The 17,043-nt window shown below is 30.9% G+C and overlaps 2 protein-coding genes and 3 non-coding genes across 5 annotated transcripts; 1 reads left to right on the top strand and 4 right to left on the bottom strand.

Moving 5' to 3' along the window:
- Positions 1-1,391: 1,391 nt before the first annotated feature.
- Positions 1,392-1,480, bottom strand: LOC127149645 (small nucleolar RNA snoR77Y). The gene has a single exon (XR_007821346.1). It is a non-coding gene; the product is annotated as a small nucleolar RNA snoR77Y (small nucleolar RNA).
- A 68-nt stretch (positions 1,481-1,548) lies between these two features.
- LOC127149655 (small nucleolar RNA snoR2/U65) lies at positions 1,549-1,692 on the bottom strand. The gene has a single exon (XR_007821356.1). It is a non-coding gene; the product is annotated as a small nucleolar RNA snoR2/U65 (small nucleolar RNA).
- Positions 1,693-1,883: 191 nt separating this feature from the next.
- LOC127149656 (small nucleolar RNA U49) lies at positions 1,884-1,951 on the bottom strand. Its single transcript, XR_007821357.1, has one exon. It is a non-coding gene; the product is annotated as a small nucleolar RNA U49 (small nucleolar RNA).
- Positions 1,952-4,093: 2,142 nt separating this feature from the next.
- Positions 4,094-5,592, bottom strand: LOC103491350 (small ubiquitin-related modifier 1-like). Its single transcript, XM_051085162.1, has 3 exons — positions 4,684-5,592; positions 4,429-4,578; positions 4,094-4,320 (listed from the first exon to the last, which is right to left on the bottom strand). Exons 1-3 carry the CDS (start codon positions 4,780-4,782, stop codon positions 4,249-4,251), a joined length of 321 nt encoding a protein of 106 aa, XP_050941119.1. The 5' UTR covers positions 4,783-5,592; the 3' UTR covers positions 4,094-4,248.
- Positions 5,593-8,289: 2,697 nt separating this feature from the next.
- LOC103491351 (glucan endo-1,3-beta-glucosidase 12) lies at positions 8,290-10,851 on the top strand. Its single transcript, XM_008451256.3, has 3 exons — positions 8,290-8,553; positions 8,660-9,985; positions 10,590-10,851. The coding sequence occupies exons 1-3, from the start codon at positions 8,490-8,492 to the stop codon at positions 10,622-10,624; spliced, it is 1,425 nt and encodes a 474-aa protein (XP_008449478.2). The 5' UTR covers positions 8,290-8,489; the 3' UTR covers positions 10,625-10,851.
- Positions 10,852-17,043: the final 6,192 nt, after the last annotated feature.

The raw sequence follows: 17,043 nt of genomic DNA, 5'->3' as shown, positions 1-17,043 counted from the left end.
TGCATTAAAGTTATTTAGTTAATTATAACCACTTTCGCATGGTCATTTATTAGTGTTTCTAGAATTTTTTTTAATAATGTATATTTTAAAAATATTGTCATTAGAAAAAAAACAAACAAAAACCATCAATTTGGACGAAGTCGTGTAACCAACCTACATCTCAATTTTTTTTTTCACTTTAATAATATATATTTAATAATTAACATATATATATATATAATTTTCAATTTCAAAAAATGTAATTTCCTTATAAATATTTGTTCAAATTTTAATTTTTAAAAATAATTTTTTTATTTAATATATTTTCAAATTTCAAATACCAATTTTCAAAAAAAATATTAAAAATTAAAATTTGAAAGAATATATAATAAAATATTTTTGAAAATTAAAGAACATTTATTTTTAATAATGTATTCTTCGAAAATATTCTCAGAAATTGTGGTCCAAACTATATTTTTAAAATATATATTAATATTTTATAGTATAAACTCACCTTTTTAATATATTATGTATATATATAAGTTCAATATTTAATATATTATGAACCCTACCCACTCAATTTTAGATAATTAATATATATATATATATATAAAATAATTAATATATATTAAGTATTCAAACATTCACATTTTAATTTTAAAATATATTTTTTTTATTAAATACTTTTTCAATTCTCAATTTTCAATTTTTAAAAATAAATTTTCTCATTTCAAATAACCTTTCAATTTTTTTTTATAAAAATATATATTAACAAAATATATTATTAAATATTTAAACTTCCAAATTTTAATTTTAAAAAATATATTTAAAGATCGAAAATATATAAAAATTTATAAAGATTGATATTTAAAAAGAATCAGAATTTCGAAATATTTTAATGAAAAAATATATTTATTAAATTGAAATTCAAAAATTTGAATATTTAACCTATATTAATTATTAAAATATATATATATTAATTAATAAATATATAAATATTAATTATCTTTTTGAGACGTAGAGTCCATAATATATTAAATATTAAATATATTAAAAGATACGAAATCCACACTATATTAAATATTAGTATATATTTTAAACAATAAGAGAAAAAAAACTGTGGGTCCACATCGAAAAATACATTTTAAAGAAAAATTCAAAATTAAAATTTAAATATTTAATATATTAATTATTCAAAATTGTCTTATAAACATTTTAAAAAATTCATAATTAAAGTGTTTCTATTTTGGGTGGCAAATTAAAAATTATTTTAAACATTGAAAATATTACATCTTGGTTCAATTTTTGAGTGAAATAGAACTCAAATTAAGTATTTAAAAAATACATTTGAAATTTAAAAAAAAAAAAAAAAGAGAGAGAGAGAGAGAGAAAAAGAAGGAAAGAGTATAGAATCAAAGCCTCAGATAGCCAGTCTGTTTGACATCAAAAGGAAAATTCAGCCGGTAATTCCAACTAAAATAGAACAAATCCTCATCGGCTTAAACCCTCAAAACGAGAAATCATAAAAGTTTAAAAACCAAAAAGTTCAATTAAGATCAGATCAGATGAAAATGTAATCACACAAAACGGCTCTGTAAATCTACTGAAAAAAGATAAACAGATTCCTATCAAGATGTGAAAAAGCTTGTTCTTGGTTCAATCATAGCATCGTCGGTCACCGCCCTTGAGCTATCGACGACGTGGCATCGAACCGAAGGTTAAAAAAGAAAAAAACATCATAAAATCCTCAGAGACCCGTTTCAAATCAACCACACAGTGAGAAATCATGGAACCAGATGAGGATTCCCGACCAGAAAAATCCCCCTAAACCAAATCGCTCCAGGGTAGAAACGAATCGGCAGCGGAATTGACTGGCGGATGGGAACAACATTCTAATTCGATGGCTTCTCGCTGCTTTTTGGAGTGTCATACGGCACTTCCTATCAATTGTGGGAGTGTTTCGTCATTGGAAAACAAGAATACAGAAAGCAAAAACCCTAAGACTAAAAATCGCACTGAAAGATTGGAAGCGATGGGAAAAGTGAACACAACAATGAGATGAGAAAAGCGACGGAGATTGGTGAATATTTATGGAGGGGAGTTAGGCCGAGGGTTTGGGGGCGGCGACTTTGTAACCCTAATTTCAGATGTAGATCTAACATGGGCTACGGTTTCCATTTGGGTCTGGACCTGAAAATTGTTTATTTTATTACGGCCCAATCAAATAGCCCATTAATATTTGGACCGAACTTTTACGCTTTGTATTTAAATTTGTCTTTTTAATATATTTTTATTAAAGTTTGATACTATTTATTTTAATAAATCCAATATGAATAAGCTTCAAGCTCAATTCTCGTATGGTATAATTTAATTGGACGAGCAGATATTTCCGGCAGATCAATGCTTAGATAAGTGGATCATTTGATTGGCCAACTTTCATGACTTCAATTTTAATTTGATAACACATGTCAATTTATAATTTGTAATTTGTGTCGATAACCATTCGAATCAATTTATAATTTATAATTTCTCAATCAATAGTATCATTAACAAATTTTTTATATTTCTTTTTTATTATAATAATTATTATTATTATTTTAAAATTGAAAATTAAGCTAATAAGGATTCAGCCTAATTGACATACGGATAACCATGAGATCTATGTTTTGTATCTTCTCTTCTCAATATTTGTACGGTATAATCCAAAAGAAAAAGAATTAGAGTTAATATTTTTTTTTATTAAATTGCCACTTGGATTTCATTTTCACAACTAAAAATCAATTTTTTTTAGAAAAGAGAAAGAAAGAAAATTGTCTTAATAAATAACCATTATCATAGAATTTAAAAAAAAAAAAAAAAAAGGAAAAGAACCCATTGAATGAAATTAGAAAGGGAAATAGATTTTTTATGAAGAAGAGAAAAGGAAAATGTAGAGGATTGTCGACATCTCTACTTCTATCCCAACCCTCATTTACTAACTCACATCAATTAGATCGATGTTATTGTCACTTAAAAGAAGTATGGCACGTAATGTTGATGTTGGTGCATTATTTTTAGAAGGCCACCATAATTTGTATAGTATTTATTGATATTTAAATATTCTAAGCCAAACAAAAAAAAGCACAAACAAACGAAAAAGTACATTTATAACGTATAAATAGAAGCATAGTACTTGAAAGATAGAAAGAAACCTATGTTCATAGCTAGAGTGTTAGGTGGATATTAGAAAAACTCAGGGATCGATCGTTGAAAAGCAATCAAACAATTTATAAGGTATTTACAAAGAACAAAATATCATGCTCACTAATGGAAGATCAAAAGTTTTGGAAGTTATTTGATATTATGATTTTAATTATAAATTTAGGAATGTCAATAGACTTTGCTATAGTTATATCTTCATGTTGGTTGAGGGAATTGTATTTTGAAAAAGTGTTACGAACACTTGTGACTTCTTCTCTCATAGATGCAAAGTTTATGACATGTTACGAGTCATTCGATCATGGAACATGGTTGCAAAATTCTATGACTAGGTTACTACTCGTAGCTGGGAAAGATCACTAAAATTATTTTGTGAGAATAAATCAACAATGCTGTATTCCAATAACAATAGAAGCAATACACAATTAAAGCACGTAGATGTAAATCTTCTAGTTGTAGAAGAAAGAGTTAGAATGGTTAAATTTTGATAGAACACATAGGAACAAACTCTATGTCAAGTATCCATCGATTGAAAACTTACTAATAAAATTTTTCATGGGCACGTTGCTTATACGAGTGTTGGTCAATTTTATGATTTCATTGTTTAATAGGAGTTTGTTATTAGCGATGTTTTTTTACCTTAATTTGTTTATTGTCTACATGGAATAAAGTTGATGACTTATGTCTTATTATATGAATTTGTATACCATGCATATTGTATAGCATGATGTTTTTAAGAATGATTTCACGAAAAACTTTGGACTAGTCGGAAATAGGCATCATCTAGGTCACTTTCGATAAAGTTTCAATACTATCCATCCAAATGTAGATAAGGGGCACTTGATATATATATTCTTTTTGAGAAATTTTGATGGATAGCACAGAAAGAAAATGAAATTAGCAAGAACTTAAATGAACTAAAAAAAATTGGATAGATTTTGCTATATATATATATATAAACAAAATGCAAACATAAAACAAACATGAGATTTAACACTAAGACCAAACGTCACCGTTTTAACCAAAAGACAGAGATCGCTTGATCACCATTTTTCCACAGAAATGAAAAACTCAGATTGCTCCGCCGCCGCCGCCGTAGTGGTGTTTCATGGCATCAATTTCATCTCCATCTTCCAACCCCAGCTGAGAATCACACCCAAATCAACCAACATGACCACACAAAAACTGAAATCAAAATAAATTTAAATTAACAAAAAAAAAAAAACCCTTTTAGAAAAAGCTTGGAAAAACCTCTTCCGCGGTTTGGGTTCCAGCAATGGGATGGCCGTCCACGAGAAAAACAATGGTACTGAACTCTAACTCTTGTCTTTTACAGTAAGAATACATGAGTTTGCTGAGTTCGGATTTCTTAGAAATCCTGAAATACACTTCGCTCCCATCCTAACAATGAAGTCAAGCACAACACAAGCCCAGTCAAACATTACATTTCCAGTTTGGTTTCAAGGAATAAAAAAAAAACTGCAAAATGGAAGATGGAATCAGAACCTGGCCATTCACTTTGAGGTTGACGTACTCCGACTCGGGTTTTGGTTCGTTTTTTCGGGTTGTTTCTTCATCGCTGCCGTTGTTCATCGATGTGGACATTTTTTAAAGCTCAAATTTCTGAATCAGAACTCAAGAGAGAGTATGAACAAAGCCTATTCTGTTTTTTTCTTTCCTTTCATTTCAAGCGTTGGGCTGAGTAGAAACGTCTGTTGGCTGTACGTCACCAGTCTTGTTTTCCTTTGTTCATTTCTGGGGGTTTTCGGGTTTCCAACTTGCTTTTTGGGTCTACAGATGAAAATATATTTCTTTTAACGTTCCTCCCTTCCTCTACTCTTTCTTCCTCTTCCTTTTTCTCTCTCTTGTTTTGTCTCCTTCATCTCCATCTACTCTAGACGGGGTTTATAACTTTATACTAAACAAAAGACCCAAATACCAGCGTGAGCTTCTGAACAAAAAACTCGCTTCTTTCTTAGACCTTTCTCTCGTTCTGAATACAGGAGATAAATCCAGGAACGGAATGCGGCGTCCTCGGTGGCAGAGACGTCGGAGTTGAGGTGGAAAACGACGACCGAACTTACAAATTTAGCCTGAAGCTTGTTGAAACGGAATTCGGAGGTGAAAAGGGAGGGATTTTGCAATGGGTTTTGAAGAGAATTGGATGATTGAGAATTGATGAAGGCAAAAACATGAAAAAGAAATGGCATATGGTGGACGGGGAGGAACACATCTTTCACAATGTTTATCTCATAGATATTTGAACTAAATCAACGGATTAGGGGTTTCTTAAACATTGTTTAATCAGTGAAACACATCATTTTAGTTTGGTATAAACACTTAGAAAACAAAATGGTATTTTTCTACTTTTTCTTTTTGGGAGAAGAAATAGTTTTGATTTGATCGGTGCATTTTGTACTTCCATTTTTATTACTTCCAACTAAACATGTAATGATATATTTCAATTTTAAGTTTATATTTCAATTTAACTTTCAATCTAATTTATATAAATGATAAGATACACTCACTCCATGTTTGGATTACATTTTTCAAGAAAAAAGTTTAAATAAAAATGAGTTTCTAGAAAAACATTTTTTAAGTCAATCCAAACGGACCTTAAATCTCAAAAACTCTCAAATGAGTTCTACATTCACAAGGTAAAAATCTAATGACAATCATTTTGAGTTAGGAACCAAGTTAAATTTCTCCAATCTTTGATGTCTCTCGAAAACAAATCTACTTTGAAAAATATAATTAGATCATAAGAAAGATGCCGAGAGAAATAAATTAAATGAGTTTCTATAAGATGGTTATTTCAAATTCATGTTAAATCAACAACTTAATGGTAAAAACTAAATCATAATAATTTTTAAAGTACATTAATCAAATTGTTACTCTAAAGGAAGAACATGAACCAAATGTGATTTTGAACCAAAAATTGATTTTAAATAATGTATAATAAAAATAAGCTACGACTATAGTGTGAATTCAACACCATGGAATCAAATGCATCATCTTGATCTTCGTCTCAAGCCAAAGTGGAGGGTGATTCCTCGTAGGTTAGATTAACCCAGGACTTATTTGATTTTTTGATAATGCACTCTTATATTTGATTTAATTTAACTCGAACCCATTTTACTATTAGTTACGTTTTCTTATTTCCAACGAGTAAAATTAGTATGCGTGTATTTATTGTGAATAATGTGGTGAATAGTGCAGTGGCTAAGATAATTATGAAAAAGTAAATGAATCCCAATAATAGCCAACTGGATTTAAAAAAAAAAAGAAAAAAGAAAAAAAAAAAAGGTAACTTAATTATTTAAGAATTTAATCTCATTGTCACATATGCTATGGTATGCCCTACTAAGCATAAAACATTTAGGGGAAAAATAAAAGAATGAATCATATAATTTACGGTAAGGATAGAGTGAGTGGAGTGGGGCTGGGCAGGCATGATGTCAGCAAAGTGCCACGTGTAAGGCTTGGATTTGGACATAACGATGCAGTCATGGTTGCTGTACTGTATTACTATTATATATATAAACGTCAGATATTGAGGAAAACGGTCGAGTTTTGTGGGCCTATTTTAGTTGTCAAAAAGGGTTTAGGGTCGTGGGTTTACGATCTTGACCCTCCATTTTTACGATTCTGTCAAGATTCCACGGTTCAGATGTATGGTCAATGTTTTAGAACGTTGTTTTACTTTCTTCTAATCTCTTTTTTATAATTTGGCCACACCCTTACTACAAACCACAACATTATGATTTCACTTCGAACTAATGCCAACGGAATTTGTCTTTTTTTTTTTTTTTTCCTTTTATATGTATTCTTTAAATCATTATTATTTTTTTAAATTATATTTTAGTTTCTAAAATGAGTTTTCAACTTTAAAAAATGTTCGGTTTAGTTATTGAACTTTAAAAAAGTATTACTTTGGTCTGTATCGCTGGAATTTCGTTAACTTTTGAACAAAATGATGATGTGATTTTTATATTTGGATGATTCTAACATGTAGTCAACGTATTTATTAAATAAACTCAAAAACTAAATTTCATTTATTGTTTCCAAAACTAAAATCTTTCGTGTCTCCTTTTTGGCTCACCCATCGTTTACTATTTTTTTTAATCAAACCATAATCTTGAAGCGAGTTACATATAAATATTTCCATTGTATAATCACAATTGTGTTACCCCTAAAAGAAAAAGATTTGAGAGAAAGAGAAGAAATATATGAATGAATCAAAAAATATTTCAAACTCGAGGCACTAGATATTTGTGTGTGGATGAAATCAAATCTAGCACGAGTTGAGAAAGTGAATTAAAAATGCCAATACGCAAAAATGGTGATGATCAAAATTTTAAAGATAAAGTGACTTTTTTTGAGTTGTTCAATAAAACATCAATTTAACATTTAACCTCTAATTCAAAATTAAAACCCTAAATTTTTAAGAGTGATTATCTTATTTAGCAACCTAGTCAACTAAAAATAAACTAATCATTTTCTTAAATAGTTAACAAAATACTAACAACATGGACTAAAGTATATTCTTTTTAAAAGTTTAAGGACTAAATCATACGTTTTTTAAGTTTAAATACAAAAATAGAACATGATACAAAGTTTAGGTAGCAAAATAAAAAAAAAAATGAATTTTGTTGTTATTATTATTATTATTACTTATTTATTAAAACTTTATGAATTTTATATTAGTTAAACTATAACATATGTGATTGTGTAATTTCCTATTTTTGAAGTATAAATCTATATCCCATTGTTGGATAAATCAATATGTGTGAATGACACTTTAAAAACAACTGTTTCAAATAAAATTTCTAAACTCAAGCTTCACCAAACCTACATTATAAGTGGAAGTTGTCAAATCCCCCCTACTCGAACCCTAAACTTAAAAGTTCAAGTGCTATGCTCTCATACTTTGTCAACAATAGGATCCTACTATTTTCAACGGTTGAAATTATAATTCATCTCTTATTTGCTAAACCCATCTCCTCCAATTTAATTGATGTGTTATATGTTTTTGTTTTTATTGCATCATAATTCATAGCCATTAGTAGAAAGTAATTTTCACATACCAAAAGCTACATTCAATATCATTTCCCCACGTTGGGCCCATCCATGATCTTCTCTCATCCCATTAATAAAAGACGCACCCATTTTTCTCTCCTCCTCCCACCCCCGCAGAACTCGACCCTCCACTCACTCTTTCTCTTTCTCATCCCCATATTCGTGCTTAAAACCCGTAACCAGAGATTTTGTTTTTATATCTCATTTCCTCTCACAACTCTGCTTCCTAATTAATGGAGCAACTCAAATCTCTCTGGTTTTTCTCCCTCTTCCTCCTTTTCCTCTCCCCATTTGCAGGTAGATTCATCCCTTTCCCTTTTACTGTTTCTCTATTACATTCTTCGCTCTCTTTTTCTTCTTCAATGATATGTGTTTTTCATTTTTGTCTTCTGTTTTGTTCCAGAGAGCGGTTCAATTGGAGTTAACTATGGCAGAATCGCCAACGACCTTCCTTCCGCCGTTCAAGTAGTCAAGCTTCTCAAATCCAATGGTCTTCAAAGGGTCAAAGTTTACGACACCGATCCCGCGGTTCTCAGAGCTCTTTCCGGCTCTGGGATTAAAGTCACCGTTGATTTGCCTAACGAACTTCTCTTCGCCGCTTCCCAACGTCTCTCCTTCGCTTACAATTGGGTCCAAAAGAATGTAGCCGCTTATTACCCTTCCACTGAAATCGAAGCCATTGCCGTCGGGAATGAAGTATTTGTCGACCCACATAACACCACGTCGTATCTTGTTCCGGCGATGAAGAACATTCATCAAGCTCTTGTCAAATACAACCTTGATTCCAAAATTATGGTCTCTTCTCCTATAGCTTTGAGCGCTTTACAAAACTCTTACCCTGCCTCAGCTGGTTCATTCCGGCCGGAGCTTGTCGAAACTGTTTTCCGTCCCATGTTGGATTTCCTCCGGCGAACTGGGTCTTATTTAATGGTTAACGCCTACCCATTTTTCGCTTACGAGTCCAACACCGATGTGATTTCTTTAGACTACGCTCTTTTCCGGGATAATCCCGGCGTCGTGGATACCGGCAGTGGTTACCGTTACTTCAGTTTATTCGACGCGCAAATCGACGCCGTGTTTGCCGCAATGTCGGCTCTGAAATACGACGACATTAATATGGTGGTTAGCGAAACAGGGTGGCCATCGAAAGGAGACGAAAATGAGATCGGAGCCAGTGTTGAAAACGCGGCCGCGTACAACGGAAACCTAGTCCATCGTATACTGAGCGGTGGCGGAACTCCGTTGAGACCAAAAGCAGATCTGACCGTCTATTTATTTGCTCTTTTCAACGAGAACAAAAAGAACGGTCCCACATCGGAAAGAAACTACGGCTTATTTTACCCAAACGAAGAGAAAGTTTACGACATCCCGTTTACTGCTGAAGGATTGAAAGAGTATAAGGACAAGCCATCGCGGAAGCCGATATCCGCGCCGACGGGAGCACCGGTGAGCGGCGGCGATGGTGGTGTCTCAAAGAGTCAAACGGGGAACACGTGGTGTGTTGCAAGTGGTGAAGCGGGAAGAGAGAAGCTGCAGGCAGGTCTAGACTATGCTTGTGGTGAAGGAGGGGCGGATTGCCGTCCGATCCAAGTGGGTGCCACGTGCTACAATCCGAATACGCTAGAGGCGCACGCTTCGTATGCTTTTAATAGTTATTACCAAAAGAACAACCGTAAGGTTGGCACGTGCTACTTTGGAGGGGCGGCTTACGTAGTCACTCAACCACCCAGTAAGTCCTCTCTTAAATTTCTTCTCTTTCTTTCTTTATTTTCATTTCTATAAATGGCGCACGTTAGAGAGGTTGGGATCCAACTCCCCCACTCGCGCCTCCGACTCGTGTTCTCTGCTAAAATGTTCCGGCCCGGACCACGAGGCTTAATAATGGAGCTGCACGCCAGCTCAGTAATAAGTCAAATTTCACTGCCCACATGCCGGCCACCTTTGAACTACGGAATCTCATCTTGCTTTCATGCTCTTTTTCTTTTCGTTTAATCCTCCATCCATTTACTCTGCGGTAAAAAGGTAAAGAAAAGGAAGAACATAGATTTTTCCCCATGTGATTTGAGGATAAACAAAGGACAAGTTGAAACAAAAGGCTTGGAATTGAAGTTTTGATTCTTCTGAAACCAAAACAAGCAGAAAAAGATGAATCTTTTACAACGGATGAATGCTTCTTTTTTCTTTTTTTTTCCCCCCCTCTTTTACTCAATGAGAGAAGACAAAAACTCAAGTGATTCTCAAACTTTTCTTGGTTTTTGTTTTGCTGTTTTGGTTAATTCTCATTTCCTTTGAGCAAGTTTCTGAAAATGGGTGTTTTCTTGTATGTATTGCAGAGTATGGCAGTTGTGAGTTCCCAACAGGGTATTGAAGAAGAGGAATGGGAATCTTAATGGGAGGGAGCAGTTGAAGGTTGAAGTGAGAAAAGGGGTTACTTTTTTCAACTTTGTTTTTAGAGGATAATTAATTCTTTTTGTAATCCAATTGCTTAGAATGATGGTGGTGGTTGGATTTTGGGGTTTTATTTTCGAAGCGTTTTCTGATTTGTAATTAACATGGTTTTCCTAATTGTTAGACTTCATCTACTTTTGTCATTTATCTAATTAATTGCTAGTAATTCTATATTTTAATACAAAGTTGTAATAACTCTATCTTTGCTTTAATTATGATATATATATATATATAGATATTTAAATTTTAATAATGATATTGATGAATGGGAGCAACAAACACACTGCTTTGCTCGAGCAAGTGGGTTGAGATAATTTGTGTAAATTATGTCATTGTATTCCATGTACTAAAGTATCTATGGCATGTTCCCTTTGGCTGTGGCCATTGATCTATAAATATATATTTACACACACACTTATATGTTTGTAATGTAATACAATAAAATATTTTCAAATGAAAGGACAATGGTCTTTTAGAACTTTGCTACCATTGAATTTTATTATTTATTTGCTGTACATATTGTTGCCCCACGAGGCCCACTGTCACACCTCTTAATACAAACTATGCTAATATTATAATAATCATTGTTTACTATCTTCATTATTATTAAAGTCTTTAATTAACTATGGTCAACATCGTTTCAAGACTACGATATTTTCTAACTATTACATTTTTAGTTATTGGACATTTATTACTTTTTATTATTTGATATAATATTTTTTATTTTCTTTTTAAACCAAAATAATTTATACTTCAAATAGAGATTAATATAACCCAATTATTATAACTTAAAATTATAATAGTCAACTTATTGTACGAAACATCTCCTAAATCTATCCATTTCCAAATCAAAATCATCTTTCTCAATCTTTTAACATCCTTAATATGAACTTTCAAGGTCGTGTTTTATCTAGGTGTGAAATAGCAATTGGGAAGTGAGAATTGGTGAATTCCACTCTTTGTTTTGCCCAAAAAAAAAAAGGGTGAATTTCACTGCTAAAAAATATTGGTTTTAATATCATGTAAGTTTCTTACACGGGAGGGTTAGGTAACTTTTTATAATTTATAATTTCTTGTTTCTCACTATACCTACCACTTTTTGCGACCTTTAATTTTAAATTTTAATGAGAGAGACAACCCAACCTAGTTAACTGGAGATCCAAATATCTAAATTCAACGAACAAACTGACCTATGGATAACTTAATGAGCATTGTATTGTTAAAATTTTGATTTCTTATCCATTCTAAGGATGATGAGATAGTGCAAATGTGATTTTAGAGTAAACACTACACTTATAATAGTTTCTATAAGTGGTTTAATAACTATTTGTAAAAAGAACTATTCTTTTTATAGGAATCAGCAGTGTGAGTGTGAAGAGGTTGCTTCTACGAGAATTTAAGGCAAATTCTTTAAAATGTATATGAGAGCAGGTAGTGTTCAAGACCAAAATGAACACAATAATGAGAACATGCTTAATTTACTCTAAGCACCAAGTCCAATTGATTAGCTAAGCAAACTTGACTGATGTTAACTAGAAAAAGTTCAAAGCGTTTCTACTTATACATCTCGATGCAACTAAAATTATTAATTTACTATTTAGGGGGATTATTGGAATAAATGGTATCAAAACCATTTACGTAAGTTTGTATTGTTTCATAAATGAACATATCCTGTAGAAAATTACCAACTTGAAGAAGGATGAGACACGAATATTTGAATGCCCACAAATAGTTTATAAATACGCATCTTCTTCAAATTGCTTAAATGAACTTTTTTCACTAGCATTTTCTTTGATAAAGCATTTCACTATTTCGTAAACTTGTTCCAGTTTGATTTATTTCTACAAAATATATATATTTCGTTGGATCTTGCGAACAATGCTTCCATAAAAAAGTTAATTTGTTCGATATACGAGGTTGTTGAAAATGTTAAATCAACCCTAACTTAAATTCCATGAATGAAAAGGTCTTATGTAAAATAATATTTACCATTTAAATGGTAGGAGTGACAAGTGACTAAATTGTATTTTTTTTTTTAAACTATAGAACTTAAATTAAAATTTTAATATAATCTTTTATCCATTTGCTGTGACTAAAGGCGAAGTAAAGGAAGAAGCTGTTTTCTTTTCTGTTCTTTTATGGAGGATAAAAGAGGAGGAGGAAACAAAAGACATGGAATTGAAGTTTATGATTCCTTTTAAACCAAACACAAAGAAAAAGATGAATATTTCTCTCCTATTTCTTTTTTCCTCAATAACAAGACAAAAAAACTCAAAGAGAATCTGAGCTTTTGTTGGTTTTCTTTTTCTTCATCTTTTTTTTTTAGGTTATTCTCACTCCTTTGAGCAAGTTCTGAAAATGGGTATTCTTTTAGGTGGTTCCTTTTTCTATTGCAAAATGTAGCAGTTGTGAGGAACAAACTAAGAGAATCTTCTTATGGCAGCAGTTGAAACTTTCGATCGAATCTGTCGAACTTATGTATCAGTTAAAATTTATCCCTAACACTGAAATTGGCCTCTTAAATGATATTAATTAAATTTACAAATACAGTTCTAACTACAAAAAGTTATATAACTTTCTTTTAATAATGATATTGGTAAATGGGGGAGACAAACACATGACTCAAGAAAGTGGGTTGAAGCAATTTGTGTAAATTATGTCACTGTATTCAATGTACTTGAGAATCTATGGCATGTTCCCTGTGGCCATTAATGTATAAATAGTTATATATATACCTATATGTTTCTAATATATATATATATATATATACTTATATGTTCATAATATTAATTAAGTATTTTCATCTGAAAGGACAATGGTCTTTTAAAATTTGACTACACCATTGAATGATATTGTTTATTTGTTGCATACATTGTTGTGCCATGTGCTGTGAGGGCCACCTATGATCATTTAACACTGCTCTTAAATCTCATTCATTATAAAAAGGGAATCCTTTTATCTGGTGAAGAGTGAGATTTTTACCTTCACTGTCATAAAATTGGGATTCAAACCCCATCTATATCCTTTGTAAATCAAAGAATATGAACGTCATTGAGTGAAAAATATCATGGTTAATTAATGATTAGTGACGATAAATAATTGTTGGTAATTAATAATTATTCACAATGATAAATTGATGTTGTCAAGATTAATATCATTGTCATCAGTTGATTCAAAATAGTCTATGTTTTGTATCGTTATGATTATTGATGACAATTATAAAAAAATATATAGTGATATTATTTTCTTCTTAAGGATATATGAACGCCGTAAAGTTTTTTGAACATTGTCATTACATACATGGTTTTTATCATCAACTAATCCTATTTTAACACAAAGTTGGTATTGGTACAAATAATGTAAGTAAGAAATTTTATATATAAGAATAAAGTCAGTAACGTTTTTATGAAAGAAACAAAGTACAATAAAACTATGGAACCTCTCCAAAAGGACAAATTCAAAATACATGCAAAATAATATAATCAAAACTTGGTAAAACTTTTACAAAGATATTAATTACAACAAGGTATTGTTCTAAATAACTACATTATAACAATTAGTTTTCTCACTAATTAAATGTCAACCACTTGCTTGGTAGACTCACCACTTCAATTTCAATGGGTTCATACAAGACTTGTTAAAGATACAATATTCATTTTCGAGTTCAACTCAAAGCATCATTGTCAATGATTATCACAACATTCAAATAAATCTAAGCATCCTCTTACAACATTCATAGATCAAAAAAGTTAAAGCACTCATTGATTCTACTGATGGAACAATTAATGACATATATTTAGCACATATTCTACATTAATTCATACATTAGTTCAAAATATAATATCACCAAAACATATCAAACAAACACTACTACATAAATTAGATTATTTAACGTTAATACAGTGTCTTGTAAACATATACTTGATGTTTTTATATACATCAAATAATCAATTGTTAAGTATAATCACATTTAAATGAGCCTAACTAGTAACTAGGGATATTAGGGAATATAGATCACGATATATTTATTTAGAGTTCAATTCGATATACCGTTCAATCAAAAAATTGTGGGGCATTAAAATGAGGAGAAAACCAATAACTAATGGATATTAAATTAAAAAGTTTCATATAACCTACAAGAAAACTTACCAATTAAAACCGAAGAACTTTTCAATAAATCTCAATAGCTTGAAGGTTGGTGACGGATGACAAAAATCAGCAGCGGCAAGCGACACTAAAGCAACAAACAATCGATATAAACAAATGAGTATTAACAATCGACATAGCACTAAATCATCAATTTTTGGACTAAATACCTATTTCAAATATTTTATAAGATTAAGACATGAGTTTCGACTTAACTTGCAGGTAAGATTTTCAACATGAACTATAAGTAATACTCTAAAGATGGAGCTATCACACTTAAAATTTTAATTTATATTTTATTTATCGAGGAAAACAACAAAAAATTATTAAACTATGATGGCTCAACGAATAACACAAAGCAAGGCGTAAAAACTATAGCAAAAGCTACACAATATATATATCCAAAATTAAAACAATTATGAACCTCATAAATCGGTCAAAAGTGGATCATTGAAACATAAAGAAAGGGATTGAAAATGTACAAAAATCATTATTTGAAGATGGTGATGTGAAAATGAGTAAAGTTGCAAATATTGTACCCCAAAATTATGGGCCATATGATTAAGGATATTGAAGCTGCAAACATCAATGATCACATGATACTATATCCCTAAAAATAGGAATATAATATATCCAATGAAAGACTGAGTTTTATTGATGGTATCAACAAAATTCCTGTCCTGCTTCTGCTCCAACAATATCCCCATCCATCCTTTTCTTCTGCTTCTTTACCAATGACATTTTAGTAATTTTCATTACATATACAAAGCTATTTTTCAAACTTTCAATGGCGAACTTATAAATAATTGTTTCTATATTTTCTATTACATAGGTTTGAGGTTTAATTTCAACTCCATGTTGTAAAAAGTTGACATAAGATGATATATTTTTTAATAACGAGAGCATAAATATAAAGAATTTGACTGTGAAATTTCATGTTGATGATACAGCTACGAAATATCGTGAAAGGTGTATTACAAAAGTGTGATAACGTTCTAAAAGACGTTTGTAATAATGATAAATGGGGTGTAAAAATTGGTAAAGGGGAAAAGATTAGTAATGAAATAAAGGAGAAGGGAAGAAGGGTATGGGTGATAGTGATGGAGAAGAGTGAGTAATGGAGAAAGCACAAAGATTCTTGTTGCCTCCTTAGCTTCTTCATGTGATCATATATACTTTTGTGTTATTATCTTTTCAATTTTTTCAATTTTAATATTATAAAGTTTTAGATTTTATCCTTCCAAAGAAAAATAATTATTATTTCCTTAATATATTTGGAAAATTATTACATCATTATTAATTTCTAGTTAATATATTTAGGCATGATTTTGTATGTGCCATTGGGGGGAAAATGGAGGGTCAGTTCTTGGATGGATGGGTTGAATTTTGGAGGTGAATGAGTCTGATTTCACTAATTAAAAGAATTGATCATTAGTTTTTATTTTAATAAAAAAAATGAACTAATTGAAAATGTTAGGTTTGGGATAAATTTTATTATATCTAAAGTTTAATGTTATTGTTTATTTGATCTTTGAAGTTTTAAAATGAACACTTTAGTTCCTCGAGTTTGGAAAATGTTTCTAAATTGTCTTTCTGTCCATTTTATTGCTTGTTGACTAAAGAAAAATGAACATAGGAGATTGAGTTGACCACTATTACAATAACCAAGTTAACCTTAATCGGTTGAAAGTACCTTACATCATTTGCAGACCACTATTAGATAACCAAGGAGAAGGGAGTGTAATGAAATGAAATTGAAGTGGTATGAAGAAAACGGAACACAAAATAAACATTTGGAGAAACGTTATGGTTAAAAGAAAATGTAGTATTGTGCCTTGAGAAGACATTCTCCCCCTCTACTCCCATTTTTGACATCTCTTTTCTTTTTCCTATGACAAAAAGAGCATATTAAAGAATAAAATGATACCTACACTATTTTTCCCTCTCTTTTAGAATATACTATTTCCCTCTTTTTTTAGGATTTCACCTTTCACTTGTAAAAGGGTGAAATTGAAATGGATTCTTTTAGAAAAACTGTATACCTGTTGTGTTATATTCATGTTGATTAAGTTTTGGAGATGAGAGAACGTTGTTGTTCAATGAAAGAATGATCTATCATAAATTGTTACATCAATTACTTTTCATTTAACTATAAAAAAAATTGACACGTGTCAAGATATAAATTGGTAAGTC

The sequence above is a fragment of the Cucumis melo genome, chromosome 5 (genome assembly GCF_025177605.1).
Source record: "Cucumis melo cultivar AY chromosome 5, USDA_Cmelo_AY_1.0, whole genome shotgun sequence".
In the NCBI taxonomy this organism is placed as follows: Eukaryota; Viridiplantae; Streptophyta; class Magnoliopsida; order Cucurbitales; family Cucurbitaceae; genus Cucumis; species Cucumis melo.
This window is presented reverse-complemented; position numbering and strand designations above follow the sequence as displayed.